Raw genomic sequence first — 25,966 nt, forward strand, 5'->3', positions numbered from 1 at the left:
TTGAACGATAGAATCAGGGTAACCACGTTTATCGAAAAACTGGCACATTGACTCTGATTTGTGGTGGAAATCAGAGTCATCACTACATAAACGACGAAGGATGAAGCCAGAGGAAAGGGGGTGGCTAAAATTTGAAGTACCCCAAACAAATTTGAAGAACTAAAACAACAAATTAATCTTTACAATTTGATCAACTGTCCGGTTCGGTAAAATTGATGCCTCAGAATGGTCGAAGTTCGCCTTATTGTGTTCATGCCTTCTGTTTTTTCCTGAAAGGAAAATGGAAAGATTACCTCCTAATATCTTTCAACCGCAATTAATGGGTTTTAATGTTATCTTCTTCAAATCAAAAGTGGTTTGTGACTCAATCAACCCACGCCCACAGCAATATTTGGCGGGGTCGCTCGCTATTCAGGCGGATTTGTTGACGTCATTTGTGAAAAGTTTACTCGTCCTTCCGCTAGCTCGCTTCACTTTCGGTCAAAACTTGGCCAACACCAACTTCGAGACTGAAACCAGCAATCACGTTATTACTACCAATGGAGCTTAGACTACTAAGGAATACCCTTCATTTTGCATCTATTTTAACTCTTGGTAAAGTTTTCGCCTTCAACTTGGACGTGAAATCGGCGGTCACCTACGATGGCCCTGCCGAAAGTGATCTGTTTGGTTATTCTGTAGCGACACATTCCTACAACGGTCAGAAGTGGTAAGTTCAATGGAAGTGCCTTCAATTTGTATGTTTATTTAGGAAAGCCTTCCTTGCGGTTTTTCCCTGTTCGTAAAACTTTTCAAAGCTCGTAATTTTCAATATTCCGTCTCAGATGTTTACATTTAGTTGTTGTTCAATATTTGACGGAAAATTAATTCTGAATGGACTGTCCACTCAGTCTGAAAGCGTTTTTGTCAAACTGCACACAAATGATTTCCTTAGAATTAATGTTAAGTCCCGCTTCTTCGCCTTGAATTATTTTTACCTTCTATATCTTCTCAGAGAAGTAGAGGCTGACAAAATGTAGTTCCAAGTCAACCAAACAAATATTTATGTTGAGCAACTTTTACGACAAATTGGCCACAATACTTGTATCTTTGTATTTCGTGACTATTCGCCGACGGCTTCGGGGAATGAAGCTGATCTGAAACACCGCTGAAGCAGCACTAAATCTGGCGAAATCTTCTTAAGAGCTTAGAAGTAGTGGTTTTTGTATTCTTAATTACTTGTATGCCATCTTGAATCTCTGATAGACGCTTTTACAATGAAAGGTAAAAGCTGCGATGCGTTTTACCTCGCACTTCCTGACGGCGACGTCTCTGTATATATTTATTTTTTCCATTCCATTGAGCGGTATGTACAACTACTTCGATTTTCGCTCCATCTCAGCTACCACCTACGGATTGTTAGAGAGGCTTTGGCCCTACCGAAGGGTCGCATCGAGTTTGAATTGCCAACTTTTCTTTGCTAAGTATCAACGAAAAGTTGAATGCGCATTAGACCGTGACTTATGAACTTGCAAATAGTTTGTCGTGTCAATTAAAATAACAAAGACACATTGTGGCTGATTCAGACGGTCCACCGGAGCACAGAATCAGAAAATTCCCTGAGGGAGAGTTAGAATGCAGAAGCAGCTGCGATTAATAATTTTTTCCTTTCTTTTCGAATCTAAAACGCCTTCGTCAGCATAAATTTTTCCGTTTGAATTTTTACCTTGTAACGTAATTTTCAACTCGTGAAAAATGTCAACCCTCGCTAGGTGTAACCTGGCATATCAGGAAGTGCTAGAAGAGAAAATGTTTCCTTCGAAAATAACTGGAGGCTTACCTTCTTTTGCCCCGTAAACTGGTCGAACAATAGTGAATTTTCGTTTTTGATAAGGTACTCTGTTATTTTTTCAATTGCGTAGTTTATTTTCCTTGAGCGGAAGAGAGGTACAGGGAAAGGACTGGCGATGAAATATCTTTTTTCGCGAGGCGCACGCTTTGATTTAAAAGGAAATACGTATCAATCTTTGTTTACAACTTGTTAATGACACAGTCTCATCAACACGTGTTCGTCGTTTACTTGGGAAAATGCAAGGTCTTACATCTAGATGTAAATAAGGGAACGATGTAATTATTTTCGTCCCTACAGAGAATACTTCATAGTACCTGCGTATTAGCTAGCGAATATTTCGGGTCGATCTTGTTTTGAAAAACAGTTTTCAAGCTCGAATGAAACCTTTGTTAACTGATCAAAGAAGCCTGAAAGAATTTAGCCTTGGAAAGGAATCTCAGCTACGAAGGCGATTGTTGAGAGCGAGGTGGAGTTAGCCTTTGAAATTCAATGTTCTTTTGCTTGCTTTTACCCAATTGCCTACCGGAAATATCAACCGAATCTTAAACCACCTCTTTTTAAAGGGTCTAGATTAGAGAAGCCGTTGTCACTTGACGTTAAATAATACTTTTCTAGCCTGAAATTGGTTAGGTTGATGATCAGCAAAAGATTGAATCACTATCGAGTAACGAGTTTAATCAAGTAGTTGATAATTAACACATTAAGTTTATGATAAATAAGTAATATTTTTGACACCGGACTTTGGCGCTGAAGGAAGTCTAATTCTAATTAGACACTGAGTTGATCGTCAACTTCTAGATGATGATAAACTAGGTATTTCACCACCACCCGACTCAGCATGAAAGTTCCTTTTCAAATATGTACGTAACCTGCACTGGTTCTTTGGCACGAGTGTTTCTTCGCTCGTGCCAAACCCGGAAAACCTCTCTCCGACTCGTCTGAAATCTAATCTTCCCGCGGCCGAAGAATAACGCGACCGACAGCGCTCAGGCCTGGGCAGCGCTGGTAAAGAGAGCATGCTCGCAGGTCAATAACTACGTTTAGTTTTCAGTTATACTTTTATCACGGTCATAAAATGTAGAGAAGCCCTCGAAAATGCTAACCACCACTGGAACTAAAAGGATTGCTTACTTTATTTTTCCTTTAAATTGTTCGTCTATTTTACAGGTTATTAGTTGGGGCACCTCTCAGTAACGTAACTTCTACAAATGGACAGAAAACCTTAATCAAGTACGGAACCGTGTTTAAATGTCAATACCAACTCGGATCGAATTCATGTTCAGAAATCGTGATGGATCATCAAAGTAAGTTCTTTTGAGTCTTTTTTTTTAGTTCTTTTCTTCGGAATAAACCATTGATGTTCGTTTCTAAGAGCAATTTGCTTTTTCAGCAACAGATATCCACAGTAAATCTCGTTCTCAGGATTTCTCTTCCCCTAATTAAGGGGTGGGGAGAGGAGAAATCCTGAAATAAATATATCATCGACAATAGTATCAGATTAAAGAATTTCCGCAGAGTATAATGGTAACCTGTATGGGTTAACTCCTTAAAATGGAATAGCTAGTGTTAAGGATTGTTTTAAACGTTTCTGACTGATTAAGTGTGTAAAGGCATGCAGATGTTTGAAGCTTTTACGGGGAGTCAACGCAAAACTTAAACACGCCCCCGCTTCGATTGGAGTCAGGTTTTTTGGTAGATGCACTTTGAACAATCTGTTTTCTTTATTGTTTCGGGCTCGAAAAGATACACAGATCTCTTATTTGCTCTCTACAAAGCTCCCTCTCTAGTATCCAATCACAAAGTATGCTCTCACGAAACATATTAAAGTAACTGGAGCGTTTTTATCGCAGCACCGAAGGAAGAGGTACATCAGTTAGGTAACAGGACCGTTGTTGTTGAAGTCGAAAAGAAAACTGAGCAGTGGTTAGGGGCGACGTTGCATAGCACTAGCGAGAACGGAAAAGTGGTGGTGAGTCAAAAAGTTTGTGTTACGCTCTCGGTCAACGGAGACGACGGAAAAAAAAAAACCGTGGAAGTCTAGAGAGAGAGAGAAACAAAACTCTTCAGCTCTTTCCTATTTGCAATCGTTGGCTGTTTTCGTCTTATCCCCTAATTAGGAGCCTAGCCCTGGTCTCTCCTATTCCATTATACTGCTGCTGATGATTTATAGAAATAAAAGAAATATATTCGTAACTGCTCGGTTTCACTGTGAGAAGATTGAATGATTGCAGAATGGAGAGAACTTCCCGGAGGAAAATGTAACCGAGACCCTTGCGACAAAGGTCTTTTAGCTTAAACTAAGTTAACGAAGTCCTTAGACTGAGCAAATTCATTGACTCAACTTCCAGACCTATTTTCTTTGAATCACCATGAATATTTTCTCGAACTCGTACCGCAGCGCTAATGATAACCTACAACCTCTCTATCAATTCAATTGTGTGGTATTCTTTTACATGTTAGACTTGTGCTCCTCGGTACATGGAGGCACCGTTCACCCGCAAGGAAGGAATTATCGATCACCGGTACATCGCTTTGACAGGAAGGTGTTTCTTGATGTATAGAGACCTCACAGTTCAACGAGAGGCGATTTCCCCATGCGAAGGTATACAAAATACAGTATTTTATGGCAATATTCTTTTTTACTTTAAGCAATCGAAGCGTTATTGTTCTGTTATTGTTCCTTTCAGGATCGTTTGTTCGCGAATACTTTGCTAATTTCAAGCAATCGAAGCGTTATTGAACTGTTATTGTTCCTTTCAGGATCGTTTGTTCGCGAATACTTTGCTAATTTTCTTTGATGCTTTTGTCGGGGAAATTAAGAAAACCTCTTGCCATTGTTCTTTTTGATCGTTTGTTCGCGAATACTTTGTAAATTTTTCTTTGATGTTTTTGTTAGGGAAAGTAGGACATCCTCTCGGTTACTGTCAAGCAGGGCTCAGCGCTGAATTCAGTGCAGATGGCGAGGAGTTACTTATGGGCACCGTTGGAGTTTCCGTTGGCAGAGGTAAACTCAATCAGTGATTGAGTTAGTGGCTGAAATACTGGCCATACTCCTCTTCTTCCTGTACTTATCTTTTTTTTTTTATTCTTAGGTGGTTTGGCTGCCTATTCTTTGTCTGCGGAAAAGAGTATTTTCTCGCCGATTACTAAGTTAAAAATAGACGCCTACATGGGTATGGATGATCTATTTCGTTAATTGATTAACAATCTTATCTGCAACTGTTGGAAAGAATTGAGTCTGAAATTGTGTTAATTTTCATTTTTAGGTTATGCAATATCAAGCGGTAATTTTTTGAGCCAAAAATCAACAGGTGCATCATGGCGTACTTTTTAAATGATTTTCATTTTCCTTTGACTTGTGAAATGACTTTGGCGAACTCATTTATTCATTTTCCTCGTCTTAGAATTTATTGGAGGTGCACCAAGAGCAAATGGCATTCGTGGAAAAGTGAGTACAAGAACTTTAATTTTCCAGTCCTATGATACGATTAGGATTTGGTAATAACCTATCCTTAGGTAAGCAGTTATTATCTACCAATGCCTTACTGACGTAACGTAGACATAAGGTTTGGACACTTACACTAGGTTTGTTAAATGTCTTAGGCCTCGTCACACTTTGCCGATTACTGCTGTGACGAACAATACGAAAGGTTACCGAAACTTGACTGAGTTTTCATCGATGCCTGATTGACGAGAGACGGAAACAGGTACGAGGCACGGAGACAGCTAGAACGATTTACCTCCGTCCCAACACCTATCAGCCTAGATATTAAAATAACAAAACTTGGACTACGGTTTTTTTTTTATAGGTTGTGTTGTACAAGTATTCGCCGGAAAGAAACGACATCGGAATCACTTCGGAGATTCTTTCACCACCAGAAATTAAAGTGAGTAAGAAAATTAATTAAGTGAACAAAGCGCATTCGAATGAGTGCATGTCGTTGAGTCAAACCTATAGCCATCGCAACAGCCAATCAGGACATAGGAAAACACCACGAAGAGCTTACGAGAGCCGAATGTAAACGTATTTTGAACAAAACTGCCTGAAGCTCAGAAAAACGCGGACGATCAATTCGTGGTGGTTTGTCGTGCGTCTGGTTGGCTGACAAGCACTAATAAAAGGAACGCATTGCCGTGTGACTCTTGACCTTATAAACTAAATTAGCAGAATTGCGCGTAGTCGTAGGAAAAAAAAGACCAGGTGAAACGTCTTTATCTATGATAGAGGATCCCCCTAAACCAGCTGACCCGAACCGTGCTTTACAGTTCCCGATTTTGAGCATTAACACCATATTAAAGGTAACTATTTTTCTAATTTTCTTGCTCAGGTTGGGAGTTATTTTGGAAGCTCGATCTGCGTGGTTGATCTAAACAATGACAAGTTAGTGATATGGCATATTGCAGATTCATGGATAAACCTCATACACAATCGGCCGAGCAGAAAAAAGGTTCTAATTTTGATCATATGATTTGTTCTTTTAGATTTTCAGATTTACTGGTCGGTGCCCCAAGGGCTTCAGATAGCGATAAGGGCCGGGTATTTGTTTACGTTAACAACAAGATGGTAAGTTTGATCTTTTTTTTTGTTCAATCTTCTCCCTTCGTCCATCATTTATGTCGTGATATCTGTTTTTTATTCCTAAATTCCATGTTAAAGTCCAATTCTAAGTTAGTCGATCAGACAGCTACTCAGTCAGGTCAGTCAGTCAACGAGTAAGTCCGTCGATCAGTCAACCAGCCAACCAGCGAGCCAGACAGGCAGTCACTGTCAGCCAGCCAACCAGCGAGCCAGACAGGCAGTCACTGTCAGCCAGCCAACCAGCGAGCCAGACAGGCAGTCACTGTCAGCCAGCCAACCAGCGAGCCAGACAGGCAGGCAGTCAGTTAATCAGCCAATCAGCAAGCCAGACAGGCAGTCACTGTCAGCCAGCCAACTAGCGAGCCAGACAGGCAGGCAGTCAGTTAATCAGCCAATCAGCAAGCCAGACAGGCAGTCACTGTCAGCCAGCCAACCAGCGAGCCAGACAGGCAGGCAGTCAGTTAATCAGCCAATCAGCAAGCCAGACAGGCCGTCACTGTCAGCCAGCCAACCAGCGAGCCAGACAGGCAGGCAGTCAGTTAATCAGCCAATCAGCAAGCCAGACAGGCAGTAAGTCAATCAGTACTTCTTCCCGTTTATCACTTGAGTTATTATTCGTTCTGTCAGTCATTCAGTCCATCAGTCTTGTCAATTATTTACTGTAAATTGAGCGGAAGTTATTATCAGGGTCAGTCACATTTTAGATTGACCCGCTTATGGGAAAATGAGGTACTATGTTTCCTTTTATTTTTAAGGGTGCGCTTGATGTGCAAGATCCACTTGGTCTAGTTGGTGATGACACGCCGTATGGCCAGTTTGGAAGAGCGATAGCAAGAGTCGGAGATCTAAACAAAGACAGCTTCCAAGGTACATTTTACCTTAGACATTTAGGGTTAATTCCGCACCATATCAGACTTTCTTGATACAGACTTAAAGTTTTCAATATTGAATCTGCGAAATCACGGTGTGGCATTAGCTATATAAGACTTCGTAATTCATTCTTAGCTTTTATGTGGTGAGACACAAATTCAAAGTGCTTTCCGCTCTAACAACGCTTATTGATCGGCAGATGTTGCAATTAGTGCCCCTTTCGAAGACAACGGCGCTGTCTACATTTACCACGGCTCCAGCAATGGAATTAACTTTACATACAAACAGGTTTGTCTTCGGACCAATTCAAAGTATGCTCTAACTCATCTAATTCAAAATGGCAGTAAACCTGTTTGTCCAGTCGCAGTCCCAGTAACTTGAATCAAGTTTCCCACGAATTGTCGAATCATTTAGATATATGTATGAAAGCGTTCCTCTAAGTAATGAACCCTACTTATGAAGTAGTGGTAATGACACCTCAAAAAAGTTCAGGTCCCTGCGGGATTTGAACCCACGACCTTTACGATACCGGTGCAGTGCTCTGCTATTACTCACTATCATTACTACACAAGTAGGGTTCATTACTTCGAGGATCGCTTTCATACATTTCTTGAAACCGCAGTACCTATATATGATTTTCATGTATTTAAATTCATTAATTTAAATATACTTTTACTGCTCCTATTTATTTCTTCTCGATTCGAGATTCAGGGGAATAAATACAGATGATAGATTGGGATGTTCCTGCCAGGATATCATTAACTTAAACTGTTTTCAAGTCATTTCAAGTGTAACCATTGTAGTGATAATGTGACAATTTGACTGGCACTTGAGTTTAACTGTTTTGTTGTTTACTGGGCTTCCTGCGCAGTTTAGTGCCCGCACACATGCCAGCGGAGTTGTTAGTCCACACGTGTCAGCGGACTTGTTTTTTGTTATAATTTGGATATATCAACAAAGTTGAAATGGTAAATTAGCCACCGTAATGATTACAAAAGCTGACGTTTCGAGCGTTAGCCCTTCGTCGGAGCGAATGTTTTTTGTTAGGTCGCCATGTTTATGTTCAGTGTGTAAGCACGAGGTTTTGTTGAGTAAAGCCTCAATTGTGCAAAGTTGAACATCTCATTAATTACAACAATTAGTCCTAGATTGCGTATTTTCAAATAATCCACCCTTGGGTGCTTGGTTGAGCGCTGTCTATTAGTATTTTTAATCTATATATTTTTTTGAAAGAGTTGACTTGCTTAACCCATGCCAGCAACTGTCTCAGCTTCTCCTTCTTCTATTTCGTTGCAGAAACTGAGAGGTTCATCCGTGGATACGGGACTGAGATTATTTGGCTCAAGTCTCGCTGGAATTGTTGACATGGACGACAATGGGTATCCAGGTAGAATATAAGTTTTTAGTACATACCACAGGAGTGAATAATACCTTTCGCGCGTACTGATTGGCTAGTTCGGAAGTGAATATCAAGTACTATTCACCTCCGAGCAGCCGATTAGACAAAATCGCGCGTTAAGAGTTTGATTTCCGACCATTTTTCGGTATATTTAAAGAAATAAACTAATGTTTTGGTATCTGTGCGGTATGTACTTGAATAATTATTCACCTTCAGACTTTTTTATCTTCCAAATGCGCCCAGACGCTCCATTTTCAGATTGTGACGGCATCTTGCAAGTTTTATGTGATGAACTAAAACCTGATGTGCGCTTTTATCGAGGTCTAGTGTCGTCATCAGAAAAATCATCTCAATTTAACATCTTTCGCCGGGAACGGAGCGGCAGCAACTTTATAAATCGCGTGCTAGAGGTCTTGTCAGAGATGTTTGCTTTTAGTTACTTAAGGAAGGTAAATCTGGTAGATTCACTTCTAAACTCCTTGACCTAAAGTTAGTGAAAACTTGTAGCCACGATGTAACGGTGTCTTTGTCTGTTTCCGTAGATATCGCCGTTGGAGCGTACGGATCGAATAAAGCTGTTCTGTTTCGGTAAGAACTTATAGAAATGCATACTATTTAAGCAAATTAAACATACGTAGATATCCTGTAAAACTGATCCTGCCTCGAAACTAAAGAGACGTGCTCGACATTGGCTGTTTTAACGCTGCAAGCTTATCACTATACTTCGATATTCTCTACCCATCTCGCTACTTTTGAAATTTTTTTTCCCAAGAATTAATCAAAGAAATCTTAAGCGGAAGTAGTGACTATTTTTATCCGTTGGTTTTTCCACAAAAGTAGCCGATTAGGTGGACTATGAACATTGTAAGCATATTCATTGCTCATGGTTGGATTTTTCAGAACTCGTTCAATCGTGAATGTCGAAGGAGAGATTCAGCTGAGTAGAAATCAGATCGTCGTAGAGAGCGATGACAATTTGTGTCTTTTGGATGGAGGGAAATATTATAAATGGTAAGTTATACAAGTTCCTAGAGGATATTACTTAATAATGAGTGCTTGATATCAGGATTTGGAAGAGCTAGTTCTCAATAATTTGAATCCATTTCAGCGTGTATCGTGCAAAATTACTTCAGGCTGAGGAAGACTACACAGTATAACTTTGATGAGAGGAAAAAAACAAACAACAAAAATAAAATGTAGACGAATGAAACCAAGGAAGAACGATGTGACGACTGACAAGCGCTCTTGTCAATTCTCCAGCTCTTACTGCCGCTCTCTCCCAACCCCCCTCCGTCACTTTCCCGCTCCACGCTACTGTACATCCCATTTTCCCATTACAACAACAACAACAACAACAACAACAATTTATTTTAAGATTAAAAATATGGTTAAGTACATTGGTTTCTCCCCGTAAATAGCTTATGAACTAATCGAGGCGGGGAGATCTAAGGACAATTTACAAGTATAGGATTTATCTATAGATGGACTAACTAAATAAATAAAAACACTACTATGCAGTAAGTAGAATAAGCATAAAACAGAGTAAGTAGATTAAGATTACGAAAAGAGGCTAACCTAAAGTATCAAATAACTTAATAAGACGGGAGACTTCCACATAATCATCTTCTAATCGTAAAAAATTTAGCAGTAACTCCTTTATCTTTTTACGAAAAGACGAACGTTTAAGTTGTTTAATCGAATAGGGTATAGCCGGAGTTCCAAATTTGGGCATCAATTCTTGAGAAAGAAGCATACATTTTATCGTTTCTAGAGAATTTAACAAAATACGAGTCACTAGAGACAGATCTTGTTCTGCAGTTATGAATCTGACTTGTTCTAATGAACTGATTGAGTATACTAACTGGTGCAGACTGACTGTTGATAGCATACAATAAATAGCTACAATCTCTGAAAAATAGGCTAGGTAGGGGAAGACAATTCGATTTGAGAAAGAAGGGTACGGTGTGCTCCTTAGACTTACTGAAGTAATTAAGACGTAAGGCCCGTAACGTTTTTGTAGAATTAGGATCTTTTTTTGAAATGTCATGGCACAATTTCCCCAAGCACAAATACCATAAGTTAAATAAGGGACAATTAGTAAGCATATTCCATTTTCTGGAATAGGCTACCCAATAATTGTTACCATAATGTGATGTCGGCGGAAACTGTTCTTCAACCCAACTTAGTTAAGGTGAAGTTATGACTGATCTGAGAGAACTAAACTCCCTTCTTGTTAAACTTATTTCTTCAAGAGCACTTAATCGATTCATTTCTTCATTTTTAGTTTGAACCTTTCTTTGTGTTTCACAAACAAGGATAAAGGAGCAGCAAACTTTTCAGGTAACACTTTTTCCAGGGCTAGTTTTTGGACAAAATTTAGGAAAGTCGTGGTCTACAGATCGTGGAGATATCATATGGCTTCAGTTAACATATTATGAGGTTGTTCAGTCGGTGATGAAACGGAGATACTTCTAAAGCTAGCCTGTTCCTGTCGTTCAGATAACTAAACAAAATGCGATGGTAAACGAAATGATAGGAGCGGAGGAATGAAAAAACAAGGGAGGCTTGGGTGAGTACGAGACTCGACCCAAGTCCCTCTCGGCTTTCTTACTCCATTTCTTCTTTCTCGCCGTTTTCTATTTCGCTCTGTTTTACAAACTAAACGTCTGTAACAGGCTCTTCTAAAGTCAGTTCTGTCAACTGGTTCAGTTACCATCGACTACGATATTACAATGTCTGATCGAATTTGCTATCTTCTCGGTAACACCTCGTGTCCACCACTATTTTCTCTTGTAGGACTGGGAATAACCTATTCAGTTGATCTAGACCGCGTTAAAGTTGTCAGAGGGACGAACTTTTTTCGCCGCATTTTCTTCCTGGAGGAGGTCAGTGGAAACAAAGTACACACAATAAAAGGCGTTCAAAATCTAACCAAACAAGGAGAGCGTCAATGCACCCCACCGAGGACTGTTTACCTAAAGGTATGTCATGTAGGGTGCATTATTTATTTATTACAAATTCACTCCACAAGAATACACAAACAATTAATATTAATTACAATTAAGGTTAATAAAAACCATAAAAGGAAAAATTGTGGAGGAGACAACCAAAAGCGCTGACGCACCATACAAGGGATGCCCCCGCTAATTAAAAAAATTTCATATAGCAAAACTATATAGAAATATAAAAATAGATGCCCTAATTATCCTTATCCTTAATAAAAGTTAAAACATTCTTTTTAAAAGTTTCAATACCATCTGATTCTCTAATGTGATTAGGTAAGCTATTCCATTCACCAACGATACGGTTAAAAAAACTATATTTGAGACCATTCTGCTAAAATTTGGGACAAGGTCCTGTGTGTCATTTTTCCTCAAATTATAAGCCATGCTTCTGTCCTTACAAAATATGAGCTTATTGGAAATGTCTATGTCATAATAGCCATTAATTACATTAAACAAAAACGTAACATCCCTAATGAACCTCCTATCAGATAATAGCAACAATTTCGATTTAGATAGTCTAGTACCATAATCATCATCAGACCTAGTGATCCATCTGGTAGCTCTTCGCTGAACAGCCTCCAATTCAGTCAATGTTACGTCTAGTATAAGGGTTCCAAGTTTGAATGAATATTCCAATAAGGGTCTCACAAGACTACAATAAAGTGTTCTCATGGTTTCAACATCATTTAAGTCCCTACAAGTCCTTTTTACCAACCCTAAAACCCTATTGGCCTTAGCAGTTATTCTATCTATATGCTGGTTCCATGGGAAGACCACCAGCAGTAAACAATCCTAAATCTTTATAAACATTAACACATTCCAAAGGTTGACCCTCAATGTTCTACTCCCCAACTAAGGGTGCCTTTTTCCTGGTTATTGACAACTTTCATAAATGGCTGCCAGATTAATATTCTTTTGTTTAAATTTGAATTAGCCTTTCTGGCCTCGTTTTCCAGTACAAAATTCAAAAGAATACATCATCTCAAGCGAGGCCAGAAAGGCTAATTTAAATTGAAACAAAAGAATATTAATCTGGCAGCCATTTTTGAAAGTGGTCAATTTGCATGATCTTATAGTATTAATTGTCATCTTCTTCATCTCACACCAATCTGATATTTTATCTATGTCACTTTGAAAAGAGGACAGATCTTCTTGAGTATTAATAACCCTATACATTAAAGTGTCGTGTGTTTTGGAACAGTGCACAGACTCACAGAAATTGTTTGGGTTTTTGTTCAGGAAAAAGACAGCCTTGCAGATGTTGCTTCTTCACTAACATTTGATCTTGATTTTGGGTTGGTTGAGTCTTGTGGCAATACTCTTTGTCCGGTGTTCAACGATTCTCTTTTAACAACTCACAGGGCGAAGGTAAGGACCTTTGTCAAGTAGCCTGTTTAAATGGTAATTGTTTTCGCACTTTGCCTCTGCTGACTCCTAAAACCGCCAGTTACGAAAGGAACTGTCGCCGATGTTAGTGAGGAGAGACTCGCAAAAGCCATAATAATTTTGATGCCAGTAAGGTTTTCTTTTTGCTACCAGATAGATTTGTACTTACATGTCAACTATGCATGTGCCTGACAGAAAGAAGATATTGTTATATTCGGCAACTAAGGGAGAGAAAACTATCAATACAAACGTCTTGAGTTTCCTGAACTTTTTTCCTAATTTTCAGTTTGCATTCCTTTCAATTTTCTATTTATTATCCTTTTTTTTTTGCCTGGTATCTCACTAGGAGCTGTCATCATCTTCCTAATATTTAATTTTTTTTTATTGCCACAGGCATTTTTTATGAAGAGGTGCAAGAATCAAAAGGTCTGTGTACCTGACCTAGCAGTGGAGGGAAAAGTGCTTTTAGTGGGGTAAGAAGGAAATAAGAAAGACATGGTGAATTCGCTCAATTCACTCTTAGCTTTGTCGTTGGATTCCACGAATGCAACACAACTATCATAAGTCGAAATAATTTGGGATTGCCCCACGCCTTTAACCAATTAGACGACGGTTTCCGTGGTGATTATCAACTTTCGTTTTGATTTTTGAAACCCTTTTGAAGGGAACTTTTTTAGTTTCAAAATAATTTGGATATATCAACAAAGTTGAAATGGTAAATTGGCCACCGTAACGATTACAAAAGCTGACGTTTCGAGCGTTAGCCCTTCGCTCCGACGAAGGGCTAACGCTCGAAACGTCAGCTTTTGTAATCGTTTCAGTGGCCAATTTACCATTTCAACTTTGTTGATACATCCAAATTATTTCGTTACCCCCTCCGACGCAGCCCCGAACAGTTTCTTTAGAAACTATCAGCCTTTATTCATTTATAAGTTTCAATCGCCCTCTATGTTTGCCTTTGACAGGTACGACGAAAATCCTAGATTTGACAGTCAGTTAAAATTAGGTCTCGTGAAAGACCTGATTCTTCAACTGACAGTATCAAACAAGGCCATTGATTACGCTTATTACTCCAAACTCGTAGTGAAATACCCAAGCTCACTGAGTTATCAAAGAACTGGCGACGTAAGTAAAAACGTGTATATTTTTAGAAATTTTTCAATGATACAGTAAATGGTTTGAACCCAAGGGTAGTATGTGATAGTGTAGTCTGATAGTCCGGGCGGGTGTAGTCCCGAGAAAGACCGTTGTCGGTCGTGGTGGTGGTGGCTGACGTTTGGACAACCCAGCGGGAGTCACCTTGAGGTGACATCCAATGAGGTGACATCCAGAGGTGACCTCCAATGAGGTGAAATCCAATGAGGTGACATCCAATGAGGTGACATCCAGTGAGGCGACATCCAATGAGGTGACTAGAGTAATTAGGGACTTCAAAGGTCTTACTTTGTTCCGCTCAGTTACTGGTCGAAAACTTGAAACACCCTCGACCGATAAGAGGCAAGACGGACGCCTTTCTTGTTTAATTTGATTTCTCATCGACTCCCTTTTTTAGATCTTATATTCTGATTATTTTTGGTCTTTTCTTTCCCAATTCAACGTTTTAATCTCAGTGCGAACACGAACGCAGCTCAGACAATGACACTCAGTCCCAGCTCTCCATCATCTGTGACGTAGAAAAGGTGGCTCTTCCAGGACAAAGTAATGTAAGTGGCTTGTGATCTGTAACGTTGTCGCTCTCTTTAAATAAGTAAAAAGTCTGTACTTAATTAAGCCAGGTGGCCCATGTAGTCGGAACGTATCCCAGTTTCCACAACATGAAGCGAGTAGGAGCATAACTTCTCCACCCTGGATTGGATGCTAGTCTATTGCAGGGTTATCCCCCCTTTCCCAGCATTTAATCAAGCTTCCCCTGACAATTTTCTCTGACACCGTGAGAGTAAAGCGTTTTATCCGAGAGCACAAAACAGTGACCAGGTCTCCATATCCAGGGCACTAACCATAAACCCACTGCGTCTCACTTGCTCTATCGCTCGTAACCGAAAAGTTTCGAGAGGGATAACAGCATTAAGAATCACCCACGTGTTTCTCGTGAGAAGATACCGAACGCAGATAGCACTTCTTCTTATAACAGCCAAACTAACCTTTACGTCTTTATTATTTTCACTCTAGAAAAATTTTAGTCTCATATTTTCAGTGGCTTCAGTAGAGGAAGATATCTCTATTACTGTCACAGCTGAAAGGTAGGTTAGCTTGCATTGGTTTTCCTTTGTGGTTATCACAAACTAATGGTCATAACTTCTCGTGTATCAGTGGCAGTCACGTTTACAACTTATCCTCTTTTAGACCAGGATAAAAAGATCTTTTTCCCTGCAAAAACAGTTTCTTTTGTTGGTGAAATTTTGGTTTAAGTTTTGTTTCGGTTTTATAAAAATAGTGAGGAATTTGTTCTTAAAACGAGCGATAAAATTGTCGGTTGTTATCATCAGAATAAAACTTCTTGCTACAATTTTAAGTTGCGTTTTCCCGCCCTTCTGGCTGTAAGCCTCTTTTTGACTCCTTTGATGTTTTTCGTCTCCCTGATTAGCTTTTGTAATTAAGTACTTTAATTCGATTTTACGGCACTAACTCGAAAACACTGTACGTACAGAATAGGATATCGTGGAGCTGGATGTTGTATGACAAAGCTTTTGATATTCTTACAGCCAAGACTTAGATGTCAATGAAGAAGACAACAGCAAGGAATTCTTTATGGCTGTGAAGTATGAAGCAGATCTGGAGATTAAAGGGTAAGCTTATTTAGCAGAGGAAAAAGAAGCTAAGAGACGGAATTTCCCTTGCTTTGGGCTCAAGTTTTTCAGAAACTGAAAACTTTGGTAAAGATGTTCTTAATGAAATCTGTGCGTAAGTCATGTTGATTACGGGTGTTTGCACAATAATCCACCCTACTGTATTAAACACATCGTTTGTTACGCATGCTCAGTTAGTCGCAATATTTCACGCATGCGCGAAGATTGGTTACAAACAAGAAGTATAGTACTAAACTGAGTCTGTTTCTTCTCAGTTATTCAAAACCAGACCAAGTCATCTACTCAGGATCCGTGAAAACGCAGGAGAAAGTCAGAGAGTTTCAAGAGGAGATTGGACCCGAGATTGTTCAAACCATCAAGGTCTGTTTATAGCAGTTAATCACTTTGTGTTCAGGTGAAATTTTGCAAAAATAAAAGAAAATGGCGGTATGAGTAAGTCAAGTTGTTGCCCAGGAAAGATCTCACTTGAAGTGAGCTTTCCACAGACTGGACCTTTTCAAAAGCTTGCTACAGGTTACAAACTGATGTTATTGTGTCAATTTATTTATTTCCTTATAGTCTCGGCTAACATACAGCACTTTTCTTGACATAAGGTTAGCAATCGTGGACCCAGCGTGGTAGACTGGTCTCAGTTGACGATCACTGTACCTAAACTGTTGAATAAGGAAGATCCTGAAAGTTTTCTCTTGTATCTTCTTCAAGTTGAGGTGAGCCTAAAAATTCTGTAATAATTATTCTCTTGTCCGGTCTTTACAAGGGTAAACGAAATAAAAAGCGACTGTTAGTTAATTAACCTGATCGAACATACAAGATCTTCTTTTAATTAATTGAAGGAAGTACTGCTTTTTTTTAGGTCATTGGCTCAGGAAGCTGCACCGCTGTTGTGAATCCTTTGAACATTAAGGTAAAGTGTTTACCTTATGATATACAAACCCCCTCGCCCTGGGGGCTGGGAGAGAACGCTGTTATCTAATAACTGATGAAAGCGTCGCCGGTAATCAAAATTTCATACATGATCCATAGCATGATTTATCGATAATTTAATAACAATAGTAGTAAATTAATACTTTTTCATATAATATAATTAATATGTAAATGAATATTACAGCTAACTGTAATGCACTTATCAAGCTTCTCAATTTTTATTTCCCTTGTATATGTTTTTATAGTCAGTACAGTTAAACGAATCCACCAGCATCGAGAATTCCGTAAAACAGAGGCAGACACGTGACGTTAAGAGACTGGTAAGTGTATCAAATACGCATGCGTGTGTATGATTTCAAGTTCGCGACGGTTATAGGCGCCTTCAAAAGATCTCCTTTATGTACAGCGAGTTGACTCAAAACACAATTTTGACCGTTATCTAATAAAGGGGTAGGTTCTTAAGCAATTTGTGATACTGCGTCGGTGGGGGATATTACTAGATAATCTGGTTTAAAGGGGAACTGAAGCCTAAAATTGATATATTGTTTACATTCATTTCTAGTGAGCTGTAGAGGAGTAAGATAAGTGTCGATATTCATTTTCCTTCACTTCTTGTTTTTTACGAGAAAATTCGATTTGAAGTTGCCTTTTTCCCGCTTTTGGGGCTGTAAGACCGTCGGCTCAAAATAGGTCAGCAGCGGTCGTTTATGACGTCAGCGGTGGAGAACCAACTTAAGAAAAACAACTGCTACTATTTCATTTTCGTAGTTAATCCCCATTACAAGTCACGCAACTTCGATAACTCCACAACCAAACCAAATTTCTGTAGGAAGATTACGGGTTTATTATCTTTCTTCCCCACCAATGACGTAAGAGCGAGCTAAAATGACCGCTGACATCGCTTTTCTGAGCCACCGTACTACGAGGCCGAAATACCACTTTAAACTATTTTTACGAGGCGAAGTTGGGCACAAAGACTGAAAAGAACCCCTCGAACATTGCTATTTGAACTATAAGCTGCAATTTAAAAATGGTTCATTTTTAGGCTTCAGTTCCCCTTTAAGCAACTAAGCTTAAAAAAATTCCAGCTATAAACATAGCAGATGCCTTGTTACACTGTGCGAAAAATGTGGTGCATGTAGTTTCACAACTCACGTCGAAAAGGTCACTCTTATGAACATTTACTCAGCGCGCCTGGCCAGCTTTTTTTTGCACTGGAGAGGTGATAACCTAATGGTAAGCACGCCTAGACATCGGATCGCAGAAGTCTGGGGTTGAGCCTTGGAAAGGGCGAATTTGTTAGGAGAAACACTCTCGGGTATCAAGTTGAAAGATTTAGGGAGGGGGGAGTGTGAACTGGTAAAGGTGGGGGCGAACTTGTCATATTCGATTGGGCGAGCATCTTGTCTTAGGGCCACCTGGTAGGGGGTGACCCTGCAATGGGGCTAAACCTCTATAGGCCGACAAATTGTAAATTATACTCAATCTCTAACCACCTATTTCTTTGTAGAGCTGTGGAGAAGTCGGTTGCCAATCGTTCCAGTGCAGTTTGGGACGTCTGAGACAGGGCGATAAAGTAGAGATCAAACTGACATCTCGACTGTGGCAGAATACACTCCTAAAGGTATTCTTAATCTTTCGTGATCTGTACTGTGGATAAGATTCGTTGGGCAAAGTTTTCGTATGAGTAACCCTCGCTTTTCAATAATGCCCTGTAGAAAACGATCCCCTACTTTGATTTCTCTTTTTTTTTGTCAAATATACGAACACGAGTCATCCACGCTTATTTTAAATATCACTTTTAGCACGTCAAATAAAAATACCCCCTCCAACGTTAAAGCAACCGTAGCGATGTGAGCTGTGGCACTTGACGTTGAAATATTAGATGAAAATCACGGAGAATCTTTCCTTCTATAAACCACCTCTTTCTACACCCTACTCTCCCAGGAAAAGAGCTTTGTTACCTCACAACTCACCTTCCTCCTCATCTGTCGATATACTTTATGTTACCTTACAGCTCAATAAACTAGCAGTAGTGGAGGTTGAAACGATTGCACAAGTACAGCCTCCAGCTAAAGTCACTCAGCCGGACGAAAAGAATGATGCTGTAACGGTGTGTAGCTAGATTGTCCCTTTCTGAGTCTGTTTTTGAACATATTTGACGACACTAGGGCGTTGTTCATTTGGTATGGAATGTAACTACGTTTGTTTTGTTTTGTTTTGTTTTTTACGAACAAGTTGATTGATCGTGACAAATTTATATAACCATCTTTTAATGGGTAAACCTTAAGCTAAAGCTCTACGCGGAAACTGTGAGCTCGGGTTTTTTGGACCATGCAATAACTTGTTTTGACGAGTGTTTTTCTTTATAATAAATTTCTAGTGTAATCACCATTATATTGGGAACACAAAATCAATCGTGATTCTCTGAGCGAAAACAATCTCCCACGTCTTCTGCTGGCTATATGCGTCTATTTGCTTTGAGTTTTTACAAGCTAGCTAATGGAGCGGTTTTCCTGTACCGTCCGGTCAGTTTCTGTACTTGCTTTAGTGACGGTCCTGAGGTTTTCAATTTTCATTGAAAGGAGACATTTTCGTTGCAGATCATTCTCACAGCCAAGCCTGAACGCGCTGTTGCCAGTAAAAAATCCACCCCTTGGTGGGTATACTTGGTCTCTGCTCTGGGTGCTGTCATTTTGCTCGGAGTCGCATTTTTTATCCTATATAAGGTTTGTATGTTGTTAATTATATGTCACCAAAACAGAGGCCAGGAATCGCAAATCAGAACGACAAATTTTCAAGAGAAGCTTGATTTCATCGTACAAATACCCTAAAATTGTACATCAAGTATAACATTCCCAAAAAAATAACATCTGATGTTCAAGGATCGTTATCACTAAGTAGAGTATCAATTTTTTTGCCCTGCCGGAAAATTATTGTTCGGAATAGAAGCTCAAAACTGAAACTTTTTCGGAAAGCAAACCCAAAAAGCTACTTGTTGAAAATGATCCAAGAAGGAACGATTGGCACTAAAAAATTGGCTATACCTGCAAACTTTAACGTCGTCTTTTAAGGTCAAGTTCATAATTTTTTTTTTTTTTACATGCCGAATTACCTCCAGGAGCATCGGACCGCGAAATCCGAAGATTTGGGATTCAAATCCTCGTGGGAAATTCAGACTTTTTCATTGTCCGATTCTCGTTATATATGTTTAACATCTTCTTCATTTACTTATTTACAGCTTGGTTTTTTCAAACGGAAAAGTAAATCACTAGAATTAACACCTGAGGAGCTCCTTCCTATGAAGAAAGTATAATTTCAAGAATCAATCAATCAAGATTTCAGCGACGAAGGCGACCCCTCTCAAAAAGGCCTCAGCTGCTCAGAGGACACGAAAATAAAAAACGATGCAGAAAGGTGGGGAGAGGGGAGGGGCCTGATCGGCGCATATGGAAGATAGAAACAGGTACCATGTAAAAGGGTACTTGTTTCAATCCCTGGGTTTACTTTAATTCACGGAACAATCAGACTATCTGTACAAGACATACAAGGATGCTTTCCCAGAAGTTTGTTCCTCAATTTTCAGAGAAATGATATAAACTTAGGCAATAAGCCATTTCAAACGACCAAATAGCTTGCTAAGTTGGCTGAAGAGGATTTTATGTCATATCTTTCCTATGGCTCAGTGAAGTGAAACGAAGTGGCTTTTTTTCAAATAAATGGAAGGGAGAAGTGTTTTCATTATTCAAACTGGATTACCTTGACCTCCTGGCTGAGCATCCTTGTTCATACCCTTTTTAGTCCTTTCCACCCTGACATCAGTATGCATATTCTCCATACTGTTCCCTTTACATTTCCTGTGGTTCTGACAAGGAGAATTTGTTCAGTTAGTAATCGAAAGTTGTTGTGAGTTTGTGATCATTTCCTATATTCTCCTGACCTCTACGTTTGAGTTAGTGATGATAGTGTTAGGATAAATTAGGTGCTAGACAATTGTTTGGGGTAAAAAGATTAAGAAACCAGTTGGCGTTTTGCGCTATCGTTGTAAAATAAGGTAATTGGTTATATCAACTAAGTTGAAATTGTAAATTGGCCACCGTAAAGAGTTAAAAAGCTGACGTTTCGAGCGTCAGCCCTTCGTCAGACGGGCTAAGGCTCGAAACGTCAGCTTTTTAACTCGTTACGGTGGCCAATTTACAATTTCAACTTAGCTGATATAACCAATTGCCTTGTTACCGCCACCGACGCAGCACCAAGTTTCTTTAGAAAATTTCACCTTTTATTCGTTGTAAAATAAATCCAGCTATGTGTTTAACAATTTATTTATAAGTTGTAACTATTTAAAGAAGCTCCTTCAGTTCAAAGCAATGCAGCGAACAAGCTTGGACAGAAAAATTGCTAAAATTTATAGCTCACACTGCCCAGCGTTTTTTTAGTTTACCTTGTCAACTGCTAGTAACACTAGAGAAACACACAGTGTGAACTGTAAACAGCCCGTAACGACTTGAAATATGACCAGTCTATTTATTGTTTGTACTGAAATACCGGATGCCATACTTTTGGGATATGCTGTGTCCTTTGGCAATTCGATACACTCTTCCCTGATAGTGCCTCTTTCAAGCTAGACAAATAAATGGCTATCAGCCAAACTGTCAGGAAAACCTGCTAGGTTGTTGGGAAGTAGCTACCAGAGATTCCATCCAGCAGTAACACTAACTGAAATTGGTGGAAACTGGCGAACCCAGTCGAGCGTGGTATCCAACGATTTTAGCGTAAACAATATAGGGCAAGTCCTAATTTAGAAAACGAGTTTTTTTTGTACGATATCATTTGAAGAGTCCGGTTAATTTATTATTTATATAGTTAAAGCTATTGTAATTACAGGTAAATTTGAAAGGGCCCAAATTGAGATCTTTGCTTGTTAGAGAAGTCACTGTAAATTAATTTTTTTGAGTCAGGCGACCGAAAATGTAAATAAATACGACAATTTTTCTACATTGCAGTATGGTTATGAAAGTTCAACTAACAATAGCAAAGCATCTTTGTACAGGAACGATTTACATTGACGTCCCTTGCTCTGAGTTGCTTCTTACCGCGGTTCTAAACGAACCTTATATTAACAACACATTTAACAAAAATCACGCAATTGGAAAGCACTAAATTTCAAATGAAGACAGTTGGTGCTAAGCACAAGAGAAGTGTTATTCTTTAGACGGCCATGATAAAGTCAGTTCGCCATGTTTACTCTGAGGAATCCACTGTTTCAAGGCAGCCAATAAAAACTTTGGATCTTTTTTCAAAGCGGCCATTAGGGCCATCTTGGTATCGGCCTTCCCACTTACAAGTTCACTGAGTAAGATTTCGGTCCTCGGCTGTAGCTTTGCCCAGGATTTAATCATTGTAACCGGTGGGCACAACAGGAATGGTACAAACTTCGTAAATGCTGGGATTACTTTTCCCTCAAGCAAGAACTTTGCAAACCACTTGTATCTATCGAGTCCCGCGGGGTATTCAAGCTCCTGAGGGGGCACCTGCCAGGATCTGGTTCCAAATGTACACTTCATGTGGCACTTGACGACGCCCGCCTCGGAGTCATAACGAGGAGGATACTCTTCAAGGGGTTTGGAGAATATACACAAACTAGGGACCAGAATTGGGATCCAATCGCACTCAACAGCAATGACACCTAACATGGAAAGAAATGGAAAGGCGTCTAAATTGACTTGATGGAGCTTAGCTTGCAGCATTGCGCAGTGGATCTATCATGCAGTGATTCTTAAAATGCTTTTTTAATGCTTGCACTCAATTCAGAGGGTAAAAAGGTCTTGAAGGTCCTTTCTCAACATAATCGGTCCTGCGAGCTTATTGAAATCGGCGGAAAGAATATCCCGCCGCACGGTAACGAGGCGCTGGGATATGTTATTATGTTTAGTCTATTGACTCGCGCGACAGACTTCGTGGTAAAATAGGGCCCGTTCTCAATTTTATTGCAATGGATATCATTGAAGAAGTTTTTTTTTTTTTTAACTACATTTTTAAACTACTGCAGACTAACCTTTCATATAAAGTTTTGAAGTCTCCACGATTTCTTGATAAATCACGTATTCCGGTAACACTTCAAAGAGCGCAGAGGATGGGTGAATGAAAACAGGCTCATCCAGGGACATGCTGCTGTAGGCATTCTTCCGCTGGGGGTCATTTCCTGCGTGGCTTTTTCGCGCTACATGGCCGCAAAGGCCCGATAGGCATATCTGCCGTAGGGCCATGCACTGAGCAGGAGATGGTGGGTTCATTCGAGGGTTAAGCATCACTTTTGCATCAGCATTGACAAGATTTACCGAGTTTGTAAGCTGGGCACGGAGCTTTCTGATCTCGATCATTCCTTTGTGACGAAGTCCATTCTCAGAGCAGAACTTTGCTGTGCAGCCGGCATATTCACAAGCCCCAACAGCTCTTAGAAGAACCATTGCGTCTCCAAGCTTCTGGGCGTCACCTTGGCCCGCCCAAGTCCGCCGCAAGCGAGATATTTTTCGCCGATCTTCCTTGGTTACTTGGCTCGTTTCTCTGTCATTGTCATCCGCAAAGATTTCTTTCACCGTGAGAGCGGATACAATAGCGATGACGTATTCCATACAATTTTCCTGATGCCCCAGGCAGAGCATCTTTGCGTATCTCGGCGACACAGGAAACTTAGCCATGGCGCGTCCAAGAGGAGTGATCGCTGCATACACATTTCCCTTCATCGTTTTCTTCTCCTCTAACGCGCCTAGATTTAACAACAATCTCTCGGCGCTTTGCAACGCTGTTAAGTCAGGCGGAGTTGGAAAGGGGAAGTTAACTACTTTGTCAATATTCAAGTCCTTCATCTGTAACACGAGGTCTTCCACTGGACGACGTGAAATTTCAGGTGCCGAGAACTCTTCAAACTCGTTGGTAAACACAGCCGAAGAATATAACCGGTAGCAGTGTCCAGGTTCCACTCTACCAGCTCTGCCTGCTCTCTGATTAGCTGAGGCTCTGGATGTCCACGTGATTTTAAATGAAGATACTCCAGTGACTTTATCGTAATAGCGCCTCTTTACCATACCCGTATCCACTACGTACTTGATGTTGGGAATTGTCAAAGACGTTTCCGCCACATTGGTCGCTACGACGCAAAGGCGAGTCCCTTCTGGGGGTGGCTGAAATACTTTGGCTTGCTGTTGGCTTGAGAGAAGCGAATACAGAGGCAGAACAGACATGGGAAGATTTTTGTCGATCAACGACGTAAAAGCACTGTCGTCGAGATTAAACTCGCTATCTCCGTCGTCTTCGTTGTAGATGTCTTCACCAAGATCTTCGTCTTCAGCGTCTCTCTCTTCCACAGCCGGGTTTACGGGATAATTATCAAGATTAAAGTTATCTTCATCATGAGATGAGTTTTCATCGCTTGTGCACACCTTCTGTTTGGAATTTTCCTTACAAAGGTTGCAAGGAAATATCCTCTTCAGCTTTCTGCATAATCCGTGCACTTCGGCCTGACCTGTCACAAACACTAAGATCCCTCCCGGGGGTAGGGTGCGGTGGATTTTGCAAACTTTACGGAATGACTCATTTAGGTAGTCATCCGGCGTCCTCTTATTAAAGTGTACAGTTACAGGAAACTGTCTGGACTCCACGGTCACCACCAGGGGTGGGGTAGGGAAAAGACGCGTATTACTCGTAAAATCTTCCACACGAAGTGTAGCGGACATAATAATAAGTTTAAGCTGTTTACCTTGAGTTTTACGCATTGGAACTATTCTTGAAAGTAGTCCCATGAGGATATCCGTGAAAACACTTCGCTCATGAGCTTCGTCAATCACAATGACGGAATATTTTGACAAGAGGAAGTCATTTTCAATTTCCTTGAGCAGCACACCATCTGTCATAAACTTCATGATCGTATTTTCAGTCACGTTACCTTCATAACGAATCTGGTAGGACACCAGTTCTGTACTCATATTCAGCTCCAGAGCGACCCGGCGTGACATAGTCACAGCAGCTACCCGGCGTGGTTCTGTCACGCCAATCAGTCCTTGTGTTGTGTAACCACCTTCGTATAAGAACTGAGGGACTTGAGTGGTCTTCCCACTTCCGGTTTCACCACAAAGAATTACTACATCATTATCATGAATCGCTTCCATGACAGCTTGCTCTTCGGCGAGGATCGGAAGCTGAAGCCTTGCAGTTTGAATTTCTGGGTTCCTCTTCACCTCCATAAAAACTGCCGGCTTCGATTCTTTTTTCACGGTCTCCACCTTCTCTGAGATCGTTTTAACTATTGATTTTGCAGAGTTTTCCCCTGCGTCCTCTTTTGGTTCAGGTTTTGAATCCTGATCGGCGTCACTTTTGTGTTCGTCTTTATTCTCCATGTCAGCGGTCTGTTCACTTAACGGTGAACTTTCCACGGGCAGATTTTCCTCCTGTGATAATTCTGAGTTGCTTCTATCCTCTTCTTCGCTTTCTGATGACTCTTCAGGTTCTGTTTCTTTCTCTAACGTCTTTGCGATCTTAGCAGGAACAGGATCGAGGACTTTTCTCTCCAATCGCAGTCTTTTGCCCTTTTTACGACCACGGCGAATACTGGAGATGAGCGCTTTTCTTGCTGTACTTTCTTCAACTTCCGAAATCGTTCTTTTCCTTGTTGTGTTAGACTGACCTAGATTAGTCGTAGAACTCATTTGAGACAGCTCTTTATCGCTGACAGCATGCTCGGAGAGCGCTTTCAGCAAGTCTGCTCGCCTTGCTTTCTTTTTCTTCGTCTCGACAATTTTTTCTAGTCGTTTTCGTTGTTTCTTTGTTAGCTTCTTTCGTTTATCACTTGTGTCCTTGATGGCAACTTTTACCTTATCTTTCCTACTTGGGGCGACGAGAATGTTGGTGTCGTTGTGGGAATATTTGTAGTCTTCATTTTTCGTTGTCGTTTCCAAAACACCTTTCTGGTTATCAGTAGGCGTTGAATTCTTGTCCTTCTTCGAAGCCTCTGGCTGTAATCTTGCCTTCCAGTTATGTCTCTGCCTCATACGACCCATAGCTTTAACTTTGTGTAATGATCAGGCTGTTTTAAATAAAAAAACAAGTGAATACTTTAGACACACGTGTTCCCTAAGATGGTCCGCCATATTGCAAAATACCTCTAATGGG

General features: G+C 40.2%; 2 protein-coding genes across 3 annotated transcripts; one reads left to right on the forward strand and one right to left on the reverse strand.

Moving 5' to 3' along the window:
- LOC111335691 (integrin alpha-4) lies at positions 1-21,796 on the forward strand. 2 transcript variants are annotated; one of them, XM_022941679.2, is made up of 32 exons: positions 1-709; positions 2,999-3,135; positions 3,682-3,800; positions 4,292-4,433; positions 4,728-4,835; positions 4,924-5,004; positions 5,098-5,142; positions 5,236-5,279; positions 5,641-5,718; positions 6,160-6,212; positions 6,314-6,395; positions 7,166-7,277; positions 7,480-7,568; positions 8,577-8,667; positions 9,222-9,267; positions 9,580-9,690; positions 10,964-11,019; positions 11,476-11,660; positions 12,924-13,052; positions 13,464-13,543; positions 14,036-14,195; positions 14,681-14,773; positions 15,240-15,310; positions 15,773-15,856; positions 16,132-16,237; positions 16,471-16,584; positions 16,731-16,781; positions 17,047-17,121; positions 18,312-18,425; positions 18,819-18,914; positions 19,405-19,530; positions 20,043-21,796. In XM_022941679.2, exons 1-32 carry the CDS (start codon positions 540-542, stop codon positions 20,115-20,117), a joined length of 3,123 nt encoding a protein of 1,040 aa, XP_022797414.2. In that variant the 5' UTR covers positions 1-539; the 3' UTR covers positions 20,118-21,796. The 2 variants fall into 2 exon arrangements, with proteins under 2 accessions (XP_022797414.2, XP_022797415.2); XM_022941680.2 differs by lacking the exons at positions 1-709; positions 3,682-3,800.
- On the reverse strand, positions 21,059-25,955 carry LOC111335692 (putative ATP-dependent RNA helicase DHX37). Its single transcript, XM_088741863.1, has 2 exons — positions 22,857-25,955; positions 21,059-22,487 (listed from the first exon to the last, which is right to left on the reverse strand). The coding sequence occupies exons 1-2, from the start codon at positions 25,852-25,854 to the stop codon at positions 22,003-22,005; spliced, it is 3,483 nt and encodes a 1,160-aa protein (XP_088597989.1). The 5' UTR covers positions 25,855-25,955; the 3' UTR covers positions 21,059-22,002.
- Positions 25,956-25,966: the final 11 nt, after the last annotated feature.

Source organism: Stylophora pistillata, chromosome 12 (genome assembly GCF_964205215.1).
Source record: "Stylophora pistillata chromosome 12, jaStyPist1.2, whole genome shotgun sequence".
NCBI lineage: Eukaryota > Metazoa > Cnidaria > Anthozoa > Scleractinia > Pocilloporidae > Stylophora > Stylophora pistillata.

What these genes read in the sequence shown, in the direction of transcription:
- LOC111335692 (XM_088741863.1), bottom strand. Translation starts at nt 25,854, where the DNA reads ATGGGTCGTATGAGGCAGAGACATAACTGGAAGGCAAGATTACAGCCA. An exon ending in TTCAAAACTTTATATGAAAG is followed by an intron (nt 22,488 to 22,856) that starts GTTAGTCTGCAG and finishes TTTCCATGTTAG; the next exon opens with GTGTCATTGCTGTTGAGTGC.
- LOC111335691 (XM_022941679.2), top strand. Translation starts at nt 540, where the DNA reads ATGGAGCTTAGACTACTAAGGAATACCCTTCATTTTGCATCTATTTTA. An exon ending in TCCTACAACGGTCAGAAGTG is followed by an intron (nt 710 to 2,998) that starts GTAAGTTCAATG and finishes TCTATTTTACAG; the next exon opens with GTTATTAGTTGGGGCACCTC. An exon ending in AGGAGCAGCAAACTTTTCAG is followed by an intron (nt 11,020 to 11,475) that starts GTAACACTTTTT and finishes TTTCTCTTGTAG; the next exon opens with GACTGGGAATAACCTATTCA.